Below are 27,401 nucleotides of genomic sequence, written 5' to 3' on the forward strand. Positions count from 1 at the left end.
ATATTTGCTTCATGATACTCATAAACATCTATACCGTATATTTTCTTACGTATTTTTCTTGAGATGCTATCCCCTTAGTTTTTACTGCCATCTTAATTTTGTGTAAGTCTGCCAGACTCCTACCTTCTCTTTTAACCCTCCTTAGCTTTTACTGTAATTCTCCAATTTTGCATATGCTAATTTCTAAATACTTGCTACATGGCCTGCGGACCTACAGGAGTTCCCAGCTCCCACTGCAATCACTGAGCCATTGCTCAATCCAAGTCTCAGTAACAGCCCTGGTTTTTCTGTGCATTTCATGCAACACAGTTCTGAATCTGCTCCATAGGCCACAATACCCCTTCTGATTCTAAGCAAAACTCAAAATTGAGTTTCTATAGGTTCACTTCCAGGCTGCTGTTTTTTTAACTCAAATAAATCCTCTCCTATAACTTAATGAAACAGATTATGATACATAGAAAGGGCTATTTGCCATCCATATTCCAGCACAGGTAACTGTTTCATTACAAAAAGTTGACAAAAAAGAGTAAAAGCAAGAGAGATGTGACAGTTTTAAACAGGTAGAAACTTAAATAGTCTTGGTTCTCTCTGAAGCACTATATGCTTTCAAAAGCATAAAAAATGCACTCATCTGCCCCCCTCCCCCAGTGGGTGTCCTTAAGCTCCCCCTAGATTTATGAAATATTAGTGTATTTGTCATGTTAGTTTTGGTAAAGGAGTATCTTAACACCAAATAATGCTGAATGCCCTACATTACTAATGATGCCTCTGAAGACTGAGAACCTGTACCACACCTGCTTTTGTTCCACAGCTCTGTAGCTTTTAATTGTCCTCTCTTGCTTCAAAGTTGTGTAAGGGCAGTGGTGGCTCCTGGCAGCATTACAGAGTGCATAATTGATACATTATCAGTGTATGTGACAAAATAAGCAAACACTACTTCTTTCAGAATGTGTTCATGTCCATTCTAGGTGCTCTGGAAAAAACCTCAGAAAATACCTGAAATCAGTTTTTAAAAATTCAAAATCAAGTTTAATTTAAGAAGAATGTTCTCAAATAAAATTTATTTACACTGTATTTACAATTTTGCTGCTGACAAAATCACGTTTACATATAAAACCTGCATTAGTTACACTGAAATGGGCTCCACTCAGCCTCCAGACTGAAACCACTGCCAGTGCCAGTCTGGATGTCAGATGCTCACCAAAGCTGCTCTGTCACTCCCCAGCTAGGCACTGGAGAGAAAACAAACAAAAGGGCTCATGAGCTGAGATAAGGATGGGGAGAGTTTAGTCACCAGTTACTGTCATGGACAAAACAGACTCAACTTGGGGAAATTAATTCATTACCAATCAAATTAAGAGTCTCCCATCTTTAAAAATGTTGCAATTGGGGTTTCTTGCTTTCTCTGACATGCTCAGGAAGTTGCAAAGTGTAACACAAACAACAAAAGTGCTGTCAGCCTTTGATTTAATAAAAGAGAATCAGCAACCATTTGCTTTTCTGATCAAATAACTTGCATAGCATGGGCAGTTCCATCAGACAAACATGTTTGATGTCTTTTGTGGTCATAATCTAGACTTACTCTAAACCTGTTGGGAATTAACTTGAAGATGTTGCAAAATGTTTTTTGATTAATTCTGGAAAACACAGACATGAGACAGCATCTGAGGAAAACAAAGAATGGAAGTAATCCCTATGGACAGTACAGCCTTCCAGAACTCAAGCAGGAGAGTTAAATATTGGATGGGATGAATAGAAACTGGTCTGCACAAAAGTGGGTTTGTGCCCTTTTTACTGTCTTGTAGACATTGATTCTGTCAGTTCCTTTGTGGGCCACTTAGCTCTCCTTTTGCCTGCTGAGGAAGAAGGTGCAAAACTTCTATAAATGTTTCTTCATTAATTTAGGCCTAAACATTTTTGTTTGTTTTATTATTCTTAAACTACTACCCTATTGCTGAATGGCCTCATGTTTCGATTTTTGCTTCCACTCAATGTGCAGCCAGATGAAGACTGGGTGTGGGGAATGTGACTTAAATTCAGAAGAAGCAGTTTCCTGAACAGCCCTGCCTGTTGGGGGTCAGTCCTTTCACTCTCCCTTCAGCTTTCAGAAGAAAGCAGCATTTATGAGATCACACAAAATTTCAAGTATTTATGAGATTACCTAAAATGTCAAGCCAGTTTAAAACTATCATTCCTAGAGATTACTCTAGAAGTAGATACTTTATTATTTTGGATTGTTAACACAAACATTCCAGAGAATGCAGCTTGGCTTTCCCACTGTAGTTTCACTTTGGAATACTTGCCTTTTCTCTAATAAACTATTTGCAAATGTTCACTTTTCTCTTTGAAAATCTGGTTTTACGGAAATATAAATTTTGGCTTTTTCATTTTTTCCACTGACTCCCTTCCTCTTAAGGGAACAATTCATCCTCCTCTCTCTGCCAAAATGCACTGATTGGTAGCAGGGCTGGGTTTTTTTAGTGTACCTTTCTTCTTAGAGCCACAGTGATACAGCCAGATTTGTAAAACTGTTAGGATAGTGAGACATTCATATTTTTAATGGGAAAATAAACAACCTAAGGCTGAAGTTTTATGGCTCAGCACAGGAAATAGCCAAATTTCTAATGCTTTTTTGTTATCTATCACCTTCTTCATCCCTATGAAAACAGTGCTTTTGGAGCCTGCTGGCAGAGATCATTCTTAGAAAATTATTATCATATTGTTGGTATTTCTTCACTGGGCTGACATTTCAAACATCCCATCCCATTTTCTGGAACAAGCAGACCACACCATTTTCCAAAATTAATCCAAAGAAGATGGCAAACCAAGGGACTATTCGGTTCAAGTTCAACGTAACTGCAAAAAAAAAACCAGAACAAATTTATCATGTACCATTTAAGAAGATCATAGAAATCATATGAGAATTTATATTAATTTGTGTGTATTAGAAATCACACAAATTTGTTAAAAGTCTTCATTCCAAAGACATTAATAAAATTAATATGAAATTTTCATTTTTCAGAAACTCAAAAAAAAAAAATCTATGTTTCAATGATCCATGAGTTGCCTCAAATTGTATCAGATGGATCTGGTGGATATAATACTATTTATACAAAGAGACAATGGTGAGATAAGAGGTACTTTTTTTCTTCCTTTTTAATTTTTTTTTGTTTCAATCACTTTTTATTAAAGTTTAAGGAACACAGTTTTAAACTAGAGCTATTTCACACATATCTGATATAGATTAAAAAGATAACAATAATAATGACTTCTTTAAAATCAGCAGTCTCTCACACATATTCTATACACATAATGCAGTATATAAAATGCAAAAATGTACCTCTAATTGCCTGAGAGTTTGATATCAAGACAAACACTTTTATAAATGCAAGGCACAAAGGCGTGTAGTCGTGCTCCCAAATAACAGCTGGAATTAGCAGGAGCTTTCCATAGGTGGACAACAGCAGTGCTTTGAGAAGTAAGATGAAGTCAGACTTTCTTTTCAGCATCTCAGGTGTCATCCACCACAAGGTAATGAAAATACCAATGAAAAATGAAGTTTGTTCTGAAAGGAGATAAGAGGCGTTGGAAAGAGAGAACGAAGTGCCAAACATCAAGTCCAGATCTGAATGAATTTCAGTAAAATGACATGTCCCAAATGCAATAGAGTCACTTTTTAAAAGCCACAGGCAAACGTTCTCTATCTCCTGTGTTCATTTTAACAGCCAAATATTCCTTAAACTAATTCAGTATCATGACATTCAGAATAATTCTATCACAGGATTCTATCTGTAGGATTATCATATTTGTGATTTCTGACTCCATATAGGGCAGGAAGTTGAGCACAAGAACCTCTTCACTTTCACTTTTTAGCAATGAGAAGGGTTTTTTTTCAACTGTCTGTTAGGCTGTAAAACAAAATCAATCCTTCTTTGCAAAAGGTCACCAGCAACGAACCCTTTTCATACAGCATGAGAAAGAACACCAAGGTGAAAATACCTTTGAGCTACCAGACTTTTTTTGACACCACTCCTGTGATATGCTGGCATTAATGGAGATGTCAAAGAAACTCCCACAATAATTGTAATAGATGAGTCACTACTGAAAAATAAGTTCAATATTTTTACTGACATATTATAAAAACCCACTTAAAACAACATTAGACAATAAAGGATTTAAATTAAGCTCTGAATGTGTAAGAAAAATACTAGTTTTAGTGTGCAAGTTTGACTTAAACACTATCATCTGAAAAAGTATGAGAAAAAATGTTTTAACCCGCATAGAACAAAACCTCTTCCCTGCCTTCAAGTATAGTCTTAGAATACACTGGTCTTAGAATACACTGCTCTGTATTTTAGTTTATTTGTTTAAAAAAACAACCCCAAATACATACAACTTTTCTCCATTTTTTACTTTAGTAAGGTTGTATCACCTTAATGAATAATAAACCTTGAAGTCAACATGAAGCATGGAATAAGGCTGAGCTTTACATTGATCTTCAAACTATGTCAAAAGATATCAGGCAAAGATTTCTGAATATTGCCACTTTTCAGTCTCTTCATATCTAATGCTGATCATATCAGTCTGAACTGTAATCAGGACAGGTATTTCCATTAAATGCAGGCAAATTAGAGAGTATGTGTGTAATTGTTTAACCATACTGGGTTGGACATCACATCCATTCTCTATCAATTTTTGCAGTATGGGATTGAAGTTGTTCGGTGCATAAAGAGTATATAATACAAATCACCCATCTTACCTAAAGAAGCTATGCCAAACATTCTATAAAAATCCCATTCTTTGGCATATCTGATTAAGTCATCAGGATCTGTATTTTGGCTTGAATCCTGTAGTTGCAACCACCTGATATAAGCTTCACAGAGCAAACAAAATACGCAGAGCTTCCCATGAATCTGGTAAATGAAAGAATAATAAAAGGAGTACTATTAAATCAGCATAAATTAAAGCATTAGTAAGAAATCAGCATTTAAAAAACATTTAAACACCTCCACACAAACTCTGTAGGTGTATTACTTTTCTTTAGCATATAAGCAAAATTACTTCTGCTGAGCCACTAATTTATCACATCATCCTTTTAACATCTGTTAGCATAATAGTCAAATTATAACATGCACAAAACTGCATCAACAGTTCTGTACAGAAGAAGGTATATAACTGTGCTTAAGGCCTGATTGGGAAGGCTGTTCAGCTAGGAATGAAAAACCAAAATTGTACCATTGCTAGCATAGAATTATATTATCTAAAATTTCTGTTTAAGGGCAACTACTCTATTCAGCAAACTGGTTTAAGTAGTCTTGTTTCTCTTTTTCCCTGGGACAATCTCCATTAGAAGAAACTGGTAGTGTAGTTATACCAAAATATTTCTTACCTCATATAAGAGTGAGGCACCAAAAATAAAGGTAGCAATATAACCAAACAAAGCTATTTAAAATATCTTCTGAAGTGACATCAAAAATTATGTTGTGAGGGCTAACAGTTAGCATGTTTCCACATTATACAGTCTGTAAGCCAGTGCATATATGAGGTGATTTCTGGTTTTATACAGATTTAAACAAGCCATAACAATTTCTGTGCTGGATTCTACTTTTTCTATTGGAGGAAACAGTTATGTCAACTGCACATAGATGCATAGGCTTTGCCAGTTTAAAATTCAACTCAAATTATTTTAATAGATGAACTTTTCACAGACAGTCCTTGCAGAAGCCTCACAGGAAACATCATTACAAGTCTCCAGAAGCACTGAATTAATTAAAAAAAAATAGATAGATTTATGCTTGAAAGATGAAGCGAGTGTATTTATCTACACTGCTTAAACTGAACTGGTTAAGAGATACCAACATGAACACAGCACATACTTATGCTTAGAGATTTTGCTCTAGATTAGCTTCCCTCTCCTGGGAAATCAGTCCTTACAGTAAAAATATGCAATAGTAAAACACTGCACCTCCAGACTGGCCAGCCCAACTACGTAATTCTGTATGAACCCCAATTCAAGTGAAAGCCACCAACTTTTGCTCTGGTTTTGAGGACATGATTAATTACACAGAAAGAAACTTGTGAGAAGTTAGTACAGTAGGTTTAACTGGCACAGTATTGTTAATTTGGTATGTTATACTCCTATTGCTCATTTGAAAAAGAATTGTTTCCAACAGAAATTCAATTTGAAAATTAATCTGCAATTAAGTCTTTCTCTTACAGTGGAATTTAGCACATCATCCTTTTAGCATCAATTAACATGATAGGCAGGTTAGAGGTTAAGTAGAAAACTGCATGAACAGTTCTTTGCAGTTCCTTCTCTTCAACACGTAAGATGACTTTGTATTTGCTGATATTGCAGCATCACTTCTGTGAAGACAGAAGCTGTCTCATTAACAGTGGGAGTTTGAGACTCCATGTGCTCTATTCATCATATAACTGGTTCAGCTTGCTGAAATCTGTGGAGGGGCAGGAGACAAACAGTCTTTAAAGTTTTATAACTAATACAACAGACTTAACCAAACCTAAATATATTTTTAACAAAAAAGCCACAAGGTAGGGACATAGCAACTTACATTTATCTTTGTGTTGAAAAGAATGTGCCTGTATGCTTGTGCTTTGCATAAAACAGCATTAATCAAGATGATAACAGGATCATACTCAATGTATTTATCCACAGGTTTCTGGCAGGATTTCTGAAAATCACAAAATAAGAAGAATTAGGGGGAAAAAAGGAAAGGAAGAGTTTATAAAATTTTCCTCTTATCTTAGTACAACTGGATAAACACAAATTAGCAATTCAATTATAAGTAGTTTTTCCCTAATGTCATCTTCATTTTCAATACAGTTTTAATCCATCCAGAAAAATGGCTTCTTCTCCCTTGACACTACACTTGAGACAGAGTTCCCTTATAAAATAGAAAGATTTATTATTGATTTTTACAGGCTTTGGATTAAGATCGATAATGAAATATGCAGGAATAGACTTAGTTATCATTTTGTGCTCCACAGATGCAAAAAACTAAACTACTTTCCTAAGACTCAAGAAATGCACCAGTATCATGCTAAAGGTTAACTGATCATGGCTCATCTGCATATTTGGTGTTATTTTGGGTATTTTTAGAAAGAAAAATAATTTCTTCTATCACTTCTTTATTTTCAGAGATGCTTTATCCTCCTATCCTATCCTATCCTATCCTATCCTATCCTATCCTATCCTATCCTATCCTATCCTATCCTATCCTATCCTACCCTACCCTACCCTATCCTTTTTCTTTCTTTCAAGGAGACAGTAAACGTTTTTTGCTGTTGCATTGTTCTTCCATACTGTAAAACTGTCTGGATGTTTCAACCAGTTTTCCATCATTAAGCAAACACCAATACATTCAGAATACTGATAATGTAGTTTTCACACAGACCCACAGCCAAAGAGTCAGTTGCCACTAAGCAGTGATAGAGCACTAAACCATCACTTCTCCAACACATCTATTAGAGAGGTTATTTCACCCAGACCACTGGGAACTGCTTGTCATCAACCCCTTCCAGCTTTATTGACTTACCTGCCTGGCTGATTGAGCTAGGGCTAATAAGAGGCTGTTATACTGTGAGCAGGGGGGTTAAATAACCTTACAAAAGGCTCATCTAGCAGACCTAAGGGGCAAGGAAGTAACTTCTAGCAGTGAGCTGAGGAGCAGCAGAGCAGCAGCAGCCACCACTTCAGTACAAACAATTGCACTTGCAGCAGGGTGCTCTCCTGCAGGCCAGCTTTCTCCTGCTGCTAATCCTCCAGTCTGGTTCCTCCAAGCTGTCCTCAGCTAATCTTGGTCCCCCAGGCCTTCACATTAGCTGCCATGCTGAGAACACAAGAGTCACAGAAATTATCTTTATTTCCATTTTAATGAGTGCATGGTGGTGCACTGCCAGAAGAGAAATGTTGGCACACCACCTTCTGAAGTGCTGGAACAGTCAAAAATGCAGCATCAGACAACACACACCTCCAGACAAACTCCCAGGACAGAACATATAGGTTTTTCAATTTTCATTTTTCTGTCATACAAAGACCAACTAAGTACCACACTGCTGCTCACTCACCCTGCAATAGGATGAGGAGGAGACTCAGAAGAAGGTAAAACCCATGGGTGGTTAAAAGAATAGTTGAAATAAAGCAAAATATAATAATAACAATAGTAATGAAATGGAAGATAATAAGAGGGAGATAATGCCCAGGAGAAACAACAGCTGCACAACATGATTTCTCACCAGCCACTGACCAATGCCCATTCCATCCCTGAGCAGTGATCAGCCCCTCCTGGCCAACTCTCCCAGTTCATTACTGGGCAGGACACTCTGTGGGGTATGGAGTATCCCAGTTTGGGTCATCTGTCCTTTGCTTCCTCCCAGCTCCTTGTGCACCTGCTGGCTGGCAGAGCATGGGAAACTGAAAAGTCCTTGGCTTGGGGTGAGCACTAATAGCAACAACTAAAACATCAGTGTGTTATCAACATTATTCTCATTCTGAATCCAAAACACAGCACTCTATCAGCTGCTAGGCATAAAATAAAACTAGCTAAAACTAGGATGGTGTCCAAAGTTAACACTGTCTTGCTATTTAACAGAATAATTTTTGTAGAATCTGAGAATGCAGAATTTCACCAGCAAATTGACTCAGAAGTCCAACATCAATGTCAAGGAAAGCATCTGAACAAAAGCATAAACTGAATAGAGTGTCTAGTGAATGCTGCAACCTATAATCAGTGTTTCTTTGTCCAGCTTAAGGAAAAAACTCATTTCAATAAGACAACACTGTGTATGACAGTACACAGGTTGGACGTAATGAATTAAAAAACTCCCTCAACTAACCAAGAGTCTGAGAAATCTAAAAATAAAGTGAATTAGATGGTAAAAGGACATAACACAAGACCACTTTTAATAGAGTGAAAAAGAAATTGCTACTTTAATTAGAGGCAGTGTCTTGCTTCATTTCTTTCTACTGGGAAATCATAAACAGATATTCTTATAGGTGGTGATTTGCATATGTCAAATCTCTGGGTTGATGTAGCATCAGACAAGTGCAATTTTTTTAATAGGTTTATTCACACAAGCACTGGACAAGTCCATTCAGACTAAGATTATTCAACACAATGGGTGTCATAAAGGTTAGATGAAGGGTATCCTACGTACACCCAGTTTTATTATGCTCTCAGATTCTCCTACAACAGAACATTTTCTGACCAGGACCAAAAATCTTTCTGAGTAAAGAATGGTATTTTCAATTGAAAGATCCCAGTCAAACACTAATCAAAAAATTTGCAGTTAAGAGGTATTGAAAAATTTTCACTGACAGCTGACATGAATTTTAGACAATGAAAATTTATCAGACCCACCATCCAGGCAAAACCAACAATTCAGAAATTTACTGCAGATATATACAGAGACTGCTACAAATGAATACACAAATAGTAGTGTCTTCTGCCCCACAGCTTCTGGCAGCCAAATACCAAACCTTCTTTGCAGCTGTGGAAATTATGTTAAATTTAGTATTTCAATCTTCTAGAGTTAGATGAGAGCCCCATTTTTAGTATATATTATATTCCTAAGATACTTTATTTCTATCTGAGTCTCTGCTGCAAGAAGGAAAAGTCCTCTGTGCTTACCCAGCCAGTGACCTAGCCAGCATGAGTTCACCCAGGGATTTGTGAGACCTACAAACCACCTTTGCTGCAAAACACTTGTGTGTGCACTGCTACAGACTAATTGGATGATGGCTGATATACCATTAGTACACTACAGAACTAATATTCCCTCTAGGAAGAATTTTTTCCATATCTGGCTATTTCATTATTTTTTCCAGCTACACAACTAAAACATCTGACACCAACCTCAAATGCCTAGGAAGGAAACCTGTGAGTGAAGCCTGACTTCAGCAAAATCAGTGCAAGCAAGGACTGATGCAGTTTAATACACATATGTTTCACTAGATAGTTTCAGCTAGTTAAAGGGATGTAACTTTGGGGACACTGATAATCACTAACACTTTGAGAGAAGATTGGTATCAGCAGCTCAGCTATGGAGAACTGCTTGCACTTTTAAGATTTTAGTCAGGCAATTTAACTCCAATCCTGGTGCTCACATCTCGTTCCCCACTGCTGTTCTGCACAGCTCTAGTCAGTGTCCTGGGCAAGATGAGTGAAGAAGGCACATCTTTAACATACTGAGCTTTTTCATCTTCTTTGGACTTTCTCCAAGATGTGCCTCAGTTATCACAAAAGCAGTAAAAAGAGGTAACTGGATTTCTCCACGCTTTTAGCCATTTTTCAATTTCTACCTTAAATATGTAATTGGCATCAGAAACAAGTAACTGGTAATCTTTTCTTGAAAAAATAGACACTACTTTGATTAAAAGGTACTTTCAGATTACGTGTCAGAAGGAAAGTCAAACTTCACACCATAAATTCTATTTGCACACCTTCTGATTTGGTAAATTTAAGGAACATTATGAGTATTTGATACTGACATACAAAAGTCCACAGATACTGTGCTCCCCTAAAAAAGGATGTTAAAAGTATATCAATATTCTAGTAAATTTAAATGGCTATTACTTTAAGAACTGTTTGGCTAATCAAATATTTAGGAAGATTTGACTATGCTTGTTTGTTGCTTGAAAAAAAAATCTTCCATTTTCATAACTTAGAAGTTTGCTTAGTTATCTTAAAAAAATTTAAAACCAATTAGCAAAGGCAAATTAAAGAGAAAACAAAACTTCAAAAGTGAGTACAACCATCTTCTTCATAGTGTAGTATATGAGATTCTTTTTGATCAAAGCAATCCAAAACATTTAAGGAAAGTAACATACATTTTAAAGTCTCAGTTGTATTAAATATGACCAAAAAAACCAAAGTACTGATATGTTAATTCAAACTTCATGTCTATCAGGCTTTTATAAATCACTACTCAAAAGACATAACTCTTGCTTTGTTCATCAAAGATACTCAGCTTGGAAACAGTGTTCACAAATGTGTGCCCAATACAATACAGTATACAAATATTTGAGAAACACCTTCTGTCTCTGAAGGATAAAGTTTCTAAAGTATATGAACATGACTTTTTTGGATTCACCTCTCTAATTTTAAAACATTACTTATTTTTAAATAAAAATATTTTGGGATGGAAAAAGAAAGTTTTGGAAAGTAAAAGAATTCTTGAAGAGGAAGCCATAGGACATGACAGAAAGTAAAAATATACACTGAAGAACAAAGCTTCATCCTGATCTAAAACTACCATGAAAACCACACCAGGAATACATTTGCAAATCTCTGGGCATTAGAAATATCAATGAAACAGTCTTATTATAGTATTCCTTTCTCCAGGGTTTGGACTTTGGCAAAATTAAGCTACAATTTTTTGCTGGACTACACATACAGCAAATTGTAACAACATTTACATAGCTTCCACATGAACAGAGGTCCATTTGCATAGGTTCATAGGCAAATTAAAGACTCTTGTGAGAGTGCCCTTAATCCCAATTGCACCCTTAAATAATAAAACACCTTAGCTGTGCTGCTTTCAGGAATGGATTCTTTATTAGGGACACAGCCAAGTGTCACAGTAGACTGAAAAACAGAACAGCCCAATTTCAGATGCATTCCATTTCAGAAAACAAATTAAAAATACTTTTTTTTTCCAGTAGTGAGTTGGTCTGTAAACAGTTATGTAAAATTAGCATATATTATTTTCCAGGATGATCTTTGTACTCTTGACAGATTCTTTACCATGCCACATAAATGCTTTGCATTCAAAGCAAGGTCTCTCTGCCTTGCTGCAAAAAAAAAAAAAAAAAAAAAGAGCTTTTCAATTATTTTTTAATTGCAGAAAAGCTAAATGAAGTGTGCACTGCTCAGGCAATTTAGCTTTCTTATTACAAAACACAAGGGGGATCCTGACTGTGCTCTATATATTGCAATAAGTAATTTATTTTCCTTTGTTATGGTCTGGAACATTATTAACATTTTATTTTTAAACATAACAACATATATGAAATTGAAAACCAAATTTTAGAAATGTTTGCATGCTTTTCCTTCCATTTCTGAATAAGTGAAGTTTGCTAATTTCTTTCTGTAATCATTGCACTTCACAGTTTATTTCAGGTTAGCCAATCGTGCTCCCACCCCACGCCCCAGAATTATTACTGTAGTAGCAGTGTTATTTGAACACTATTTTTTCCTTACTGTTCTTAATGGCTGGTTTGTAATACAGTTAGTGAAGATTTGCTGTATTATTTACAGATCAATTAAATTTTAAGGGTCTCAAAATAATTAGCGAAAACCTTCTCTAGAAGGAGCCACCTAGGCTTACCTTCACAATCATTTGTCACTGGAAATAGGGAAGGCATCAGTCCATTACAGATTAGGACTAAACCCAGAGCCAGGAGATGCAAAGTGAGTGCCAAACCTCACCTCCACTGCGGGCAATCCTAACATGCCCACAGATTCCACACCCTCCCCTGCCACTCCTCAGTTATCACACTGAACAAAATCCATATTGAAGAGCTCCATCTGTCTCTTGTGTAGCATGTACACAGCTAAGTACATGCAGGATGAGAAAATGGTTCATTCACTAAATGTGCAATGCCAGAGGTCTGGGCTAGGCTTCAGCTGAAAATGGCCTTAATTAAACAAAACAGACTTAAAAAGAAGTTACAGAACTTGAGGAATTTGTGGCAGTTAGCCACCTTGCAGAGTTATTAAGAAAAGACACGACCTTTCCAACCCAAGTGTATGTGTGGACTTCTATGTTTGATACAAGAAAGTTTCTTTAGTTCCTTCAGCATCTATTACAAATTTATTCCCAGAGTGCATAATAACACTTATGAGGTCTTTAATGCTTGCCCACATTAAAATTACAATATGGAGTTCAAAGAAACTTTTAATTATATTAAGAGCAGTAAACTAAAGTAAAGCAACATTAGGCTGAATTTCCAAAATTGTACTCTAATATTGTGGGCTGGAAACACGTGTTCCTTAATGAAAGCTTTTAGTATTTGCCTCTGGAAAAAAATTCATTCTTCTCTTCAACAAATTAATCACAGAATACAAAATCATGGTATTTTGCTTAGGTATTCAAATTTAAATCTTCCACCTCAAAATCACATCCAGATCAGGTTAAACACATCCTGAAATAAATGCAGGGCTAGATAGAAGTTGCTGCTGGGAGAACTTAGCTTCTTCAATCTTGAGATAATGTTCCAAAAAGTGCTGAATGACAGGGTTGTCCCGAGAATGGCAAAGACCTTTTAGATGCAGATTTCTTAATGTATCAAGGATGACTTTAAAATAGTGTTGGGGCAAGTCTCTAGGTTCCTATGAAACAGTGATGATCTTGACAATGTTCTGTTTGTTCCCAATTTTCTGGGGCCTTCTATTTTACTTACCATATGGAACAAATGTTGGGCTGTTGTCTGGCTTTTTCCTTAAGGTGTCAGTATTTCCAGGTACTACTTGAAAATGGGAATGAAACACGAGTGCTTTTTAACAAAAAAAAAAAAAAATCTAGATTATGCCCACTGGCCTCACTTTGAATATCACTACACAATCTTCCTATGAATTTTTCACTTCTTCTTTCTTAATGCTACAGTGGAGTAGCAGTACTCAATGCTCTCACTCCATGAAGACAGATGAAAAATGTTCTCAGGCTGAGTGATCACACCTTCTAATCTCACCTCAGACCTTCAATTTTTCTTAAATACCTTCAGCTTTCCTTAAGTTTTTAGAGGCCTACACTCTAAGTTTTATATATAACTGATATAAATGATGTTTCACACTGTTAAGTGGGGTCTTCATATGTTTTTAAGTGAAGACTTCTAAGCTATCATTATTTTCAGGTTTGATCATCAAGAAGATTCATAACACTGACACACTCATATCCCTACTCATGAAAGTCTGTGAAGGGTATCAAAGGACACTCAGTACTTGACTATTTTTCGTTGTCAGCAGCATGATGATGAACAACTTTCCAGGTCTCTGGCCAGAGCACAGGCTTGCCTGCATGGAACAGAATGCCTGCAGAGAGCTGGAACAGTGATAAAACCATCCTTGCAGATGAAAAAGAAAAAGTAAACCAAGCACTGCTCTACTGGTAACCATGGGGCCTTGGTAGCTGGAGACAACATCAGGGCTTTCCTGCCCGAAGTCACATCAGTTCAACTGAAAGAATCTTTTGATCTTGGCAATCTTTCAACATTCTCATCTCCACTTCATGTGCCATGAGCTAACATGTTTCCTGCTTTCAGCACTGCCAGAGTGGCCAGAAATTGAAGGAAAGCTTTATGATAATATGACATGTGCCACGTAAGAGCAACTAGAACTGAACCTGAACCATGCTGACTCACAACAGAGCCAGAGCAAACAGACTGGTATGAGTCAGTGAAAAATGGTACACATCTGGGTCTGCATGGAGAATGGTGGACAGAATTCCAGATTGCTAGGAATGTGGGATTCTTTGCTCTTTCTTTTACTCAATTTGTTACTCTTTTTATATGAGTTTAGCATTTGTGATGAATATAGCAACTGGGACTTAAGTCTTTGATTCTACATGGCATGCCACAGCTCCAACAGACCAAGACATTTGGTCCTCAAATGGTTAAATGCCAAGGGGAATGAGTGCCATCTACTGGCTTCCAGGTTGCCTTAAATCTGTTTATTAGCACCAAATTAATAAGCAAGAGAAGCTGTAGATTTCAATGAGGTCTCCCCTCAGCCTCCTCTTCTCCAGGCTGGATACGCCAAGTGACCTCAGCTGCTCCTCATATGGCTTCCCCTCTACATCCTTCATCAGCTTTGTGTCCTCCTTTAGATGCTCTGCAACAGCTTTACATCTTTCTTACTCTGCTTTGCCCAAAACTGCTCCCAGCACTCGAGGTGAGGCAGTGCAGAGCAGAGCAGCACAATCCCCTCCCTTGCCTGGCTGGTGATGCTGTCCCTGATGTCCCCCAGGACAGGGTTGGCCCTGCTGGCTGCCAGGGCACTGTTGGCTCATGTTCAACTTGCCACTGACCAGGACCTCCAGGTGCCTTTAAATAATCATCACTCAGACCCTGACATTCAGGTCCAGTGGCACGGGAGCTGTGTTCAGCCATGGAGCCACGCTCAGATCTGCCCTTCAGCAAGAACCAGGCTGAGCACACTCAGCAGCAGATGCACTACAGTGCCAGTCAGGACAGCTCCAGCACACAGGAGCACTCAAGGAACAGAGGAAATGACATTGGGAAGCAGAGCAGACAGAAAACCTGCAGAGTCACAGAATGGGTCAGCTTGAAAAGGACCACACGGGGTCACCTGGTCCAACCTCCCTGATCAGGCAGGGTCATCCTAGAGCACCTGGCACAGGATTGTGTCCAGAGGGTTCTTGAACATCTCCAGTGAGGGAGACTCCACAACCTCTCAGGACAATCTGCTCCAGTGCTCGGTCACCTGTACAGTGAAGAATTTCTTTCTCAGATCCAGGTGAAACTTCCTGTGCATCAGGATCTGCCCGTTGCCTCTTGTCCTATTGCTTGGCACCACCGAGAAGAGCCTGGCTCCATCCTCATGACACCCTCCCTTTAGATATTTATACACATTGATGAGACACCCTCCCTTTAGATATTTATACACATGGATGAGTCCCCCTCTCAGCCGTCTCTCCTCGAGGCTAAACAGGCCCAACTCTTTCAGCCATTCCTCACAGGTCACCAGGATTCAGGGAAAGCGGCCACAATGCGCGAGCACGGCTGCAGGGGGCGCTCCAAGGGGCTCAGCCGCCCGCGTGCCACCGGGCCCACTACCACGTGCCGCGCGCCGCCGCCTGCTGACGTCAGAGCTTCCCACGTGCATTCCTGGCCTCCCCCCACCCACTGCTCGCAGCCCCGACTCACGCAGATGGAGATACGGAGCACCCCGCGCTGATAGTCCCGGTACAGCTCCGTCGCCTCCCCGTTGCACTCGATACAGCGGTAGGCGCCGAGCGCCGCCATGGCGCGCGGGAGCACGCCCAGCCCTGTCAGCGCTTCCACACCGCCTCCTCGTTTCCGCGTTCGGGAGCGCGGCCGAGCCAGACGGCGCCGCACTGCATCCCGGGAGCTGTGGTTTTCCTGCCGCTGCCGCACGCCCGACTGCGCCGATGGAGAACTCTATGTCCCAGGGGGCAGTGCGACGGCGGCCCCGTGGGAGGGGCGGCGGGGACACCCCGTGTTCCCGGGCGAGGCGGCGCACATGCGCGCCGTGAAGATGGCACCTGCCGGCGGGTTAGCGCGGGGTCCGTGGGTGCCGCTGGCCATGCTGGCCATGCTGGCCGTGTTGGCCCCGCTGGCCCCGGCCGCGCTCGCCCTCACCGAGCGCTTCCCGGCGCTGTCCCTGTTCCAGCAGGAGCGGCACCGGCAGCGCCACGGCCCGGCGGGGGAGTGGGCGGAGCAGTACTCGGCCGAGTGCGGTGAGTCAGGGGTGTCGCCGCGGTGACCGCCCGCAGCCCGGGGCGGCGGTGCCGAGGCCGCGGGGGCGGCGGTGCCGCTGGGGGCCCGGGGCGGTGCGGGGTGCCGGCGGCCCCCGGGCTGTGCCGCCGCTGCCCTCGGCTGGCTCACAGCGAGGCTGCCCGAGGGTGAGCGGCAGCGCCGAGCCCGCCGCGCCGGCGTGTGGCGCGGAGCCACAGGGGCTGTGGCGGCAGCGAGCCCGGGAATACCTCTCATCCCTGGGACGGGCAGACCTTAGGTACCACACGGCAGGATCCCTGCTGCCCATTCACCTCCCGAGCCCGGCAGCTGGACTCTGCTGCTTTTTCATTCCTGAGCTCAGTAGTATGGGGATACGCCTGTACTCCGTGCTTGTATTACTGAGTTTCTTAGTACAAGGAGCTGCCGGAGAGGGTCCAGGGGATTGGAGCGTCTCTCATGAAGAGAGACTGCGGGAGCTGGGCCTGCTTAGTATAAAGGAAAGAAGACTGAGAGGGAATCTCATGAAGGTGTCAAGAGTATGGTGCTAGACTTCTTAGTGATGCCCAGAGACAGGATGAGGAGCAGTGAGCACAAACTAAAATACAAGTTCCAGTTCAACTTGGGGAAGAGCTACTTTGTATGAGGGTGTCAGAGCACTTGGAACAGGCTGCCCAAGGAGCTTGCAGATTTTCTCTATCTGGAGACATTCAAAACCTACCTGAATGTGTTCTTGTGTCACCTGCTTGAGGTGATCCTGCAGGAGGGTTGGACTGGATGGTGTCTACAGGTCTCTTCCAACCATATCAGTTCCGTGTTTCAGTGAGTGAGATGTGGCTCGATTTCATTTCAGCTACAGTTACATCTATTTACTGGTGACCTGGATGCTTCTCTTAGGAGTGCCAAGTTTGGGTAGCAGATCTTCTGCTATTTTTCAAGTTAATTGATGTCTTGTAAGACAGGCATAGTTAAAACTATTTTTATCTGCTTGAATATCTTTTGTATCTGGATCATGTGGTTTAATGTGTTCTGATTGTTGATCTTGAGCATGGAGTGAATTGAGTCATACACAGATGCCAGTCTGAATCGCAGTGTGCACACAATGCAGATGAAGAAAAAGGTCTATCAGTTGCTTGGAATGTGATACTAAATTATGTATAAGAGAATAACCAGTGATGTGTCATGACATCTTAGCTGTCAGCATGATTTTGTGATTGTTTTTCCTGCCCTTTATTTTGTAAAACCTGTGCTCATATCAGCAATTCCCATGGTCCCTGTCAACTAATATAAAATTAATGCAATCCACTTGAATAATAGATTTTGTGGAAATAACTTCTTATGAGCTTCCTGCACCTGGAATTTTGCTTTCTCCCCTCCCTTCTGTATGTGCTTTTGTCTTCACATTATAAAGTTCTTTGGTTACTTTTTATCACCTTTTTGTATGTGTGTATGTGTGGCTACAGTGGCTGAGAGCCATAGTACCTAAAGGTGAAACCAGATCTTGAAAGTTATCTCAGGTAACCGTTGCTACAAATTATTCAAGGTTAAGCATAAAACAAGAAGACTTTCACCGAGTGTTGAGATAAAAATCTGTATACCCTACAAGTTAATAAATGGCAGAGTACTTGATTACATCTGTTACTAGACCTGACATGAATGATTGACTCAAGGCACTCCTTCAGAGGTGGAATTGGAAGATTAGATTTTGATGTAACAGCGGATGTTGTTTTAAAGAAACCAGTGTAACTAGGATTGGTACAAAGAGTTCTGCTTGAATCATCAGGTGTCCCAGGTACCTTGCATGCACTGGTAGTAAGATAGGCCTTACTTACAGAACAACTTACTTACTTTCAAATAGCTGTATACCAATTCGCTCCTTGCTGTTTACGTGCAAGGACTAAATGAATTGCCAATTGAAAAATTAATTCCCTTGAGCTCTCAGTCTTTGTTTTAGTACCACTTGCACAGAAGCTGAGATTTTTTTTGGTCTCAAATAGTTTTCCCTGTAGCCTACTAAAAGGTCCAAAGTACTTTCTCTGGTTGGTGTTTCTGAAAATGAAGAAAACTTCATTTTCATGAAGTTGTTAATGTGGTTCAGTTTTGATTGTGTCTGACTTGCAGACAAAGGCAGGTCCATTTCTCCATATGAGTAAAGCAGTTGGTTGCCCCAAGAACTGCGAGATTTGAGGGAGCTGTAGCTTGTATCAAGCTTGTGGCTTAGCTGTCTTATTCCCTACCACCTTACAAAAAATTATTTCAGTAAATCCTTGCTGTTGTGAAGAAAATTATTCCAGAGGTAGGCCATGCCTGTACCACTTTGTTTTGATGTCTGAAGCAAAAATTTCTTGTTGAGTCTGCAGCCAAAACTCTGAAGTTACTGAATCACAAGCACCAACAGGAACAAGTAATGTGTTAATAACGCTGGCGTAGTACAGGAGTGTTTGACCAATGTGAAGAACAAAGGGCAGTGATGAAACCTCATGCTAGCAGAGCTCCTTTTGGAAACTAGGAGTGGTTTGCCACTGTTCTCACAGGACTGACTTTAAACTTTGAACTTATGCTTTTTACCACCCTTGCTTTTGTTGTAAAACTTCTCCCACTGGTTATCATTTATGGCTCAACGTAGATCCAAGTTCCTATTTACAGGGAATGATTTTAGATGCTTCCTTTATTTCTCTTTACAAGAAGACTGTTTCTTTTTCTTTTTTAGCTCTGTGTTTATGAGAGATAGAGAATTAATTAACTACAATCCTTAAGAAGTTAAAATATAAGAGCCCACCCTGCCCCCAGCCTTTCTAACTTAGCATCAAGTTTAGATTTACAAACATCAAGGGAGATGATAAAATTTGGTATGATAGAAGATAGATAGATGATAGAAGCTCTAGGTTCCAAAGATTTGAAAATTAACAATTCTATTGGAATAGCAATTAAAAGCATCATGTAGAGGAAGTAGTGGTTTCTGTATCTTGTTTTATATCTTAAACTTTTTCTCTGCTATGCCAAAAAGCTGTGTTTGACTTTTAGGAGAAATGAATCAGCCTTACACTTTTTGAAATTACATTCTTAGTAGCTTACCTTTGTATGTGTTTGGTCAATTACAGTTCATTATTCTGACTGCTTTTTGCAGTCTTTATACCTCTGTTTTCTGCAGCTTTTCCCCTACGTCTTTGTGGTCCATTCCATTTATTTCCCTCTCTGGGATTGGAATGAATTCTGTATGCTACTTTTTGGATGAGAGAATGGAATCATAATGCTGAAAGAAGACATGCCTACCCCAAGCCCTTGTTATTTGCTTCCAGCTTCCTGCTTTTTCACCTCTGCCCCATTTTTTTAGCACCTCTTTTTATTAATCTATTTATAACCAGAACCATAAACATAAGTAGGGATAAAACTAATTAGATGAAGCTTTCATGTCAGCTATTGCTTCCCTGGCTCTGTGGGTGTATTGCTATGGGCAGAGAGCGCTTCATGAAAGTTCTGCCCTGTGGGATGCCCTGTGGGGAAGCTGTTCAGCCAAACATGAGGAAATGTGAGACATGATAATAGAACATATACATAACTCTATGAGTTCCTAAAAGTATTTTCTCTCTCTTCTCCCAGATTCATCATTTTTGCACTTCCATGAATCGGATTGTGACATAGGAGGATCTTCGTCCTGTGAATCTATACTTTCCTTGAATACAGAAAAAATTCTGGTATGTTATCAAGAATATAGTGTACCAAATAATTTTACTAGATTGTTGAAGGTGCAGATCACTTCAGCTGCATAACTAATTAGAATGAAGTTCAGGAAATAAATGCAAATAGATCTATTAATCAGTAGGCATAGCTGCCCAAAAGGCTTAAGTATGAATAAACTGGGGGAGTGTGTAAGCAATATTTTAACTGGAAGCAACTTCTCCAAAGGTGGCTCTTGGAATTAAAACTACTATACTGCAAATCCACTAAGCCAATTGTTTAACTTGAATGTTCTCCTTAGACTTCATCATCTATTGGTCAGAAGATATTTCTAGTCTTGTCCAACAGTACCAGCAATTCTTTCTAACACAGTGAAATGTATATTTGTTAGAAAGAAATTTCCCTGTAAAAAAAAACCAACAAAGCAATTGTTTTCAAGAGAGCAAGAATTAAACCTGTTGGGACATGGTGCTATGATGAAAATTCTCCTGTTCCTTGCAGACAGAATGACTCACATTTTTTGTTTGTAGAGTTGCAGGATGTTTAACCTTTACCTGAATTCAGTTTGTTGAGGTGTGAAACCACTTTCTCTGCCACCCCAACGGTTCTGTTACTCTGTAATGACAAAACAGATGAGGTAGTGGTACTTCTCTTGCTGTCACATGCAGCTCAGTAATCCATAGGAAATTATTCTAATGTATTTTGAGATTCTTCTGCTCAGGGCTTATTTTCCAATACCAGTGTGGAATCTGGTTATATCTTTGTCTGCAGACAAAGATGTGTAGATCTGTTTTTGTAAATCCATCAAGGAAGAGATTGTCCTTCAGTAAAAATGTTTTTCCTAATATTAAGACGATTGTAGAAGAATAATGTTTTCTGGAGTTAAGTGTTAAAGGTAATTTTCTGAATATTGCATGAAGGCCATTGATATGAAAACATTGTGTTTGTAAATGCACATGGATTGCAATGTAGATTTATTTTTCTTATTGTTATATCTGTTGTACCCTGCTCATTTTTGTGCTGTTTTATTAGTGGTTTTTCTCTATGAGGGAAATAACTGCCACACTCTGTTAGTGCAGAGGGGCAGATATAGGCAGAGTTAACAATTTTCAGTGGTATAGTGTAATGTACAGCTCATACATCGCTGCCTTTAATTGCAGTCAAAAATAAAAAGTTTGCAAAATCCATTTGCTAATCATTCTTCCTTTCCAAAACACTTAATTTCTTAGAGCAGACTAAATGTTCTCCTCATTATTAGACACACAGGGCAAAAACTGTGCAATGGAATCTGGCCATTTAACTTTTGCACTTTTTAGGTAAATGAAATGTCTGTGTCGTGGACACAGTTGGTGTGACTACTTTTGATTGGACAGGCAAAGCAACCTTAAAGGAGAACAGTAGTGGAAACAAGCTGTTTAGTTGAATTGAAAGAAGATAACTGAATGGAGAGAGATGATATTTTTCCCTCTTCTTGTTTCCTAAAACAGTTTGAGATACCTATTGATTTAAATGAACATTTTGTATTTTTCTAACATAAACTACTCTGGTAGGCTTACAGCTGTCTATGAAAAGTATTTGTGGAAATAAATAGAGCTGAATATTTCTACATTTCTGAGGGGCTTGTCTTTGACACTATTGGTTTCTATAGATGCATTATTTAGGGAACAGACATCTTAGATAAGACTACAGTTTGAACAAAGTGTAGAACTGATAGAATGTCATTGTTGAAAGGACAGCCTTTTTAGTATGGCATTGTGAAGTTTAGCTTTTCTATATTGGTGGAGTGTTGCTCTTTTCAGTGTTTATTTTCAGTGTTTTACTCTTCTGCAGTACTCTTCCCTTGCAGGAGACAAAGGAATAATTATAGGGCAAACAGTATAAACTTTCATAAGAAGTACGGCATCTTAAAAAGGCCAGAAAACTTCACCTTAAGCAAAAGCAATTCAGAAACATCAGTCCCTGGTAAAATGCTGACAGTGTTCTTTCTGAGGTTTGGTTATCCTTACGTTAGAGCAGAAAACAGCAGCATCTGACTGAAGAGAAGCTTTTCTCCCTGTAGAAGACTAGGAATGAACTTGATTTCAGTTACCTTAGTGAAATCACATTAGTTTTACCTTTGTGTCTTAAGGCAGTCTCTTAAGGATTTAAGACATGAATTTTTTGTTAAATTCTGTGTTGTTGTTTGCTGAACACTTGAAAATATGATGTTTTACAGAGTCAAGCAAAGTTGCTTGCCGAGCAGAAACGATTTCCATTTGCTACTGATAATGACAACACAAATGAAGAACTGGGTAAGATGTTTTATATAAGGTTTGTGCAGGTGAATGATGTGCTATTGATTAGCACTAAATGTTTTGAAAAATGATGATTGAAGTGATGCATTAACTTCAAATTGATCTTAATAAGTTGTAAATACAGCAAGTTTTCTCTGGTCATATAGAGCATATACTTATCTCTGTTGCTAAAAACCTTTCCTGCTTTCTTCACTAGAATTCTTCACCATGTCTGCTTAAGCAGATGGTCAAAAAGAATTCTGATTAAGTCCTTTTTAATATGCTCAGCTACTTCCTGTTTCCATTTTTCTGTGATCATTGATGACTAAAACTGTTCAAACATCCAGAAAATGCAATCAATGCAATATGCTTTCTATGAAGCATAGATCTTGGATCTGTTTCCTGTCTCCCCACTCCTCTCATCAAAACTTATATGCAGCAGGAAGACTTTCTGAATTATGTCCTAGGCTGCTACTTGAAGTTTTTTCAAGGCACACTCGGCACAAAGAAGTAGGGGCATTTCTAATAAATGAACAGAAAATACTTTCCTCAAGGGACTCAAAAACAGAGTTGCACTGGTTCTTCAAATAGAGGTATTACGAGGCAGCAAAGAGATTGTTGAGGATGTGTGTCAAGGAAGACAGCAGAGCATCTTTTGTATAAGAGCAAAGAGAGATTTTAATCCCCTCTAATGAATTTAAAATAATTAGGAAAGTTGTTTTATTTTACATAGTTTCTACCTTCCTGAATTTATCCAGGAAAACTTGGGGGCTTAATCTTTTTTTATATTCCTAGACTAGCTAGCTATGTTCATAGGATCCTGCAAAGAATACCAAACTTCTATTCAGATGAAAATATCTGATACTTCTAGTGTCTGTTGTGTAGACTTGGAATGCTATGCTGGTAGATCTTTCCTCGTGTTTTGGCATGTAGGAGAAGTAACACAGAATGTATGGGACCCTCTGAAGGAATGTTGGGACTGAAATACTTTGGCTAATGGGCCATTGTTAACCATTGGATTTTTTTCATAATGAAGTACTTGTAGTTTTGTAATATTAAAGATTAAAAATCAAAAAGATACTGTTTAAAAAGAAGTTGGTACAGTATCAGGTACTAGCTGTCAGCCACTTACCAGAGTTTTGCAGACAGTTCACAGTTCAGTGTGGCATTTTGCCAAGTGTCTTGTATAAACTAAATACAGTTGTTATCAGTAAGGCAACTGAGTGACAATATAAGTCTTGGTTATCTTGTGTCCTCCACATTTTTTCTTAACACTGGAATAGTTGAGTTGACTTTATTTTATGTTCCACTTCTTCTGTGTTCAGGGATTGGAACCCTAAAGATGATAGTAATAGCTGTATAGTCTTGAAGAAGAAGGATGAAATGAGGAAAATTCAAGAGCTCTTCATCCTGTCCTTGCCCCTGGCCATTTTTTTCCCTTTTTTGGTAATACTTTGTATTTGTGCCAAGTGAAGCTTTTTATGTATTGAGGAGAAAGCTTATATTGCACACAAATATTTCTTTCTTCATAATAGAAGTGCTCCAAGTATGAGACAAGCTCTGGATTAAATACACTTCTTATTTCTTTTTCATGTAACTGTTTTCCTTTTTAATGAACTGTGCTTAGCAGCACTGCCAAAACAATGTGGCTCTGCCTGCCTGAAAGATAAGTGTCCGTGTCCTATTAATAATGCCTTTGCTTTAAATGACTTACTTGTCTCTTCTCATGTTTGAATAAATAATTAAGCTAAGAGGTGCCTCTTCTGTTGTTAAATTCATTGTAAGTGGGGGAAGGTGAAATCTGCTCGTAGTTCCACTGCCAGGTGTTTGAACAAACTGCCTGGGGGAAAGTTCTCTGTAACTTTCATAGCTGCGGTCTTCAAGGTTTTGTTGGCAGTGTAGACAGAGCTTAGTTCAGAGTTAAGAATTGTGAGAGATTAAAACATGCAAAATGAAGCAATCTTGAGATATTCAGCTGTCAGAACTGAACTTCAGTCATGCAAGCAAAACTACAACTTTCCAGTCTTGTGATTTGACTGTATTTTTATATCTTGTGGGGATTACAGGAACGTATTTCTAATGGTCTGTTTCTTTTTCAAACACTTGGCTTCTACTTCAAAATGGGGGATGCACAAGAACTTGAAAGCTTTTCATAATTATAACATAGCTGAATATTCAGTTGTTTTTCTGTTTTATAAATAATGAAATCAGTTTAGTTGAGGTATTTCTAGGTAATTCAAATGAAGGAAAACCTTACTGTGAACTAATAAAGTTTATCAATATGTGTACAAACAAGTAGAAGTTCCCTAATCAAATTGTCAAAGAAAAGTTAGTAATAGCCAGGTGGCACTTGTAATTGAGAAAGCATCCAGGACTATTGTATTGGGATCATAGTACCTTTTCTGATCCTAAGTATTTGAGAAGCAAACATGGGCCCTTTCCTAAACGACTTGTAAGAAGGAGAGAAAAAGCCCACAGGCAGATCACAAAACCCCAAAAGAGCTCTGAAGAGCTCTGTATGAATTGAGTAATCCATGAATGCTAGGTAATGGCTGAGGGAAGTGATGTCATTTTGGTGGCCATTCAGGAATCTTCTGATTAAAGTAATCATCACTGCAATGTAGGAATTTAAACATTTTACAATTTGTGTATTTAATAGCTTTAAAAAGTCGAATTTTTTTCTGTTTTGTTTACATTTTTAATGTTTTGTTAGCAATTGCTTACGTGTTGATTGGCAACGGCTTGTATGATGAAGCTATACGACATTTTTCAACAATGCTGCAGGTAAGTTTTCTGCTTGGACCCCAAAAAATAACTTAATGAAAATATCCATTGCCACATATGGCTTTTAATAAAACAAATATTAAATTAAGTATTTTTAAATGAGAGTAATTATTCTACTGTTTGTTCATTTTCTTTTCCATCCAAACATAAGCATTCTGTTAGAACTGGGTGATCAGTATCTTGGTTATTTGGTGAGTATTTTTCTCATCTGTAGGCATAAAGTTTTTATGGCACTTTGACCAAAAAAGCACGTTTTTTCAGAGGCCTGACCTCTGCAGAGCTCAAGTCTCTTAGATGTCTGCTTGTTGTGTAGGATGAGATATTTTAAAGTAGACTTTTTTGGGTGACAGCATGGTGCCAATAACATGAGAAAAAAAGCCCTGACAGAGATAATTTATTGCAAGTGGCAAGTAACACATTGCTTTCTCAATGATAAATGATTTTGTATGCTGCCTTTATCCTTTTTCAATGATAAGAATTTAATCAGTTTAATATATAAATAAAACATAACTAATACTTATATTATGAGTGTCTTTCCTGACCAAAATAAAGAATTCAGAATCTTCTGCAGTTAAATAGGAGGTAGTCACATTTAAAACAAAATCAGCCCCAACAATTTATAAGTTTCAACTAAAGATGATTTTAAAATACTTCATTTTTATGGCTAAAAACCTGGGAACAGCCAGAAGCATGGACATACTTTTTCATTTAAACTGTTTAAAGTACCCAAATGCAATCTGAAAGCAATACTGCAAATAATGGCATGTATTTCTTTTAAGTGTCATATGGCTTGTTCTTAAATTGAGTGGAAGTGTAGCAATTTAATGGAATTATTCCAGGGAATTTATCTGAGGACAAGAATGTTTGGGGTTTTTGTGTGCTTTTATTTTTATGTGGTTGATACAGGTTTTTAGTGGTATCTGTCTTTGATTTGTTTTAATGTGAAGGTTTTTTTTTTTTACCCTAATGAGAAATCCTGCTTTGAAAACCACTGGATTTACGTATTGTTCCTGTTTTTATTTAGAAGGAAACATAATACAGGTGAAGATTAGCAAGATACACCAACCTTAGAAAGATACTGGGAGAGGCGTTTATGTGTTAGAGTACTTCTGCAGCGTCCACATTTCAGTTTAAAGTATGCTTTCATATCATGCTTATGGTAGGCCTGAAAGGCTGTGAAGTAATCATGATTGTTCACTCAGTTTTCCACAAGGCAATTTCAAATACATATAAGGTGAGCATTAAAACATTTAACTGAATTAAACAGCCTTTCTTAGCCATGGTATTAAGAGTAGGAAGCTACCTACTGTTGATGTAGCCAAGCGTAAACTTGGAATCAGCTGGAGTCTGGCAAGCTGCCTGCACTGATATGTCACTTGCTCTGTTGTTTTGTCCGCAGCAGTTTGTTTCTTAGGAAACAGTTTGTTTCTTGGCAGATGTCTCAATTAAAAAAGACCAGGCCTGTGCTACAAACTTTGTAGGACAGCTGTTTTCCTTGCAGGTGTGAAGGTGGTGATTCCTGACTGGTTTTCAGGCAAACTTCACTGTATAGGCATTGTTGTGTTGACAAAACAGTTTTGCTGTGTAGTTCTTGAAATTTGTATGGGAAACTGTGGTTGGAGTAAATGGCATCAAACAAGAAGTAGATTTACTGTGTAGGGTGCATCCTGTCTAAGTGCCCAAGTAGGAAAGTCACAAAATTAAATCTAACTCAAGGAAAGTTGGTTTGAATTTTACAGAACTATTTTAGTAGAATACCTCTGTTTTTAGTTGCTGTCTGAATATAAATTTCATCAGGATGTCATAATATCTTACTCCCAAATTTTAAATCTCAAATTTAAATTGCATGCAAAATAAGCTTTGAGTGGCCAAATTTTATGTATCTTATCAGTTCCGTGACATGAGACAGAAGAAGTTGCATAATTACCATAATGGGAAGTAAGCATAATTACCATAATTGTAGGTTTACAACTATTGCATTGGGTAACAGAGTATTCTAATGAATACTGTGTATTGTAATCTAGTCTAATGTACGCAGGGTAATAGTTTCTGGTAGGTGGCAGGATAACTGCTCTCTGTTTGGCTTTTTTATCAGACAAATACTCCAGAACAATTCCATTAAATTGAATTGGAAGTTGTGAGCATATGAAAGTATGGACTGTAATACAATAAATTTCTTAGCCTGGCAGCTGTGATTGTTCATTGCTTACTAC

At 38.6% G+C, this 27,401-nt stretch overlaps 2 protein-coding genes across 3 annotated transcripts in view; one reads left to right on the forward strand and one right to left on the reverse strand.

The window, feature by feature from the left end:
• Positions 1-1,002: 1,002 nt before the first annotated feature.
• ARV1 (ARV1 homolog, fatty acid homeostasis modulator) lies at positions 1,003-16,243 on the reverse strand. The gene is given in 5 exon segments (XM_066546743.1): positions 1,003-2,856; positions 3,341-3,565; positions 4,760-4,913; positions 6,573-6,692; positions 15,905-16,243. Coding segments are annotated over 5 exon segments (945 nt in total). The 3' UTR covers positions 1,003-2,749.
• The window catches only part of TTC13 (tetratricopeptide repeat domain 13), a 38,881-nt gene continuing 27,721 nt past the window's right edge, over positions 16,242-27,401 (forward strand). The window contains exons 1-4 of one of the 2 annotated variants that reach the window (XM_066546741.1): positions 16,242-16,458; positions 20,054-20,148; positions 22,347-22,422; positions 25,118-25,188. In XM_066546741.1, the coding sequence (XP_066402838.1) occupies positions 16,242-16,458; positions 20,054-20,148; positions 22,347-22,422; positions 25,118-25,188 (459 nt within the window). The remainder of the gene's footprint in view (positions 16,459-20,053; positions 20,149-22,346; positions 22,423-25,117; positions 25,189-27,401) is intronic. The other variant, XM_066546742.1, reaches the window with a different exon arrangement.

This window comes from Molothrus aeneus, chromosome 3, assembly GCF_037042795.1.
Source record: "Molothrus aeneus isolate 106 chromosome 3, BPBGC_Maene_1.0, whole genome shotgun sequence".
Taxonomy (NCBI): domain Eukaryota; kingdom Metazoa; phylum Chordata; class Aves; order Passeriformes; family Icteridae; genus Molothrus; species Molothrus aeneus.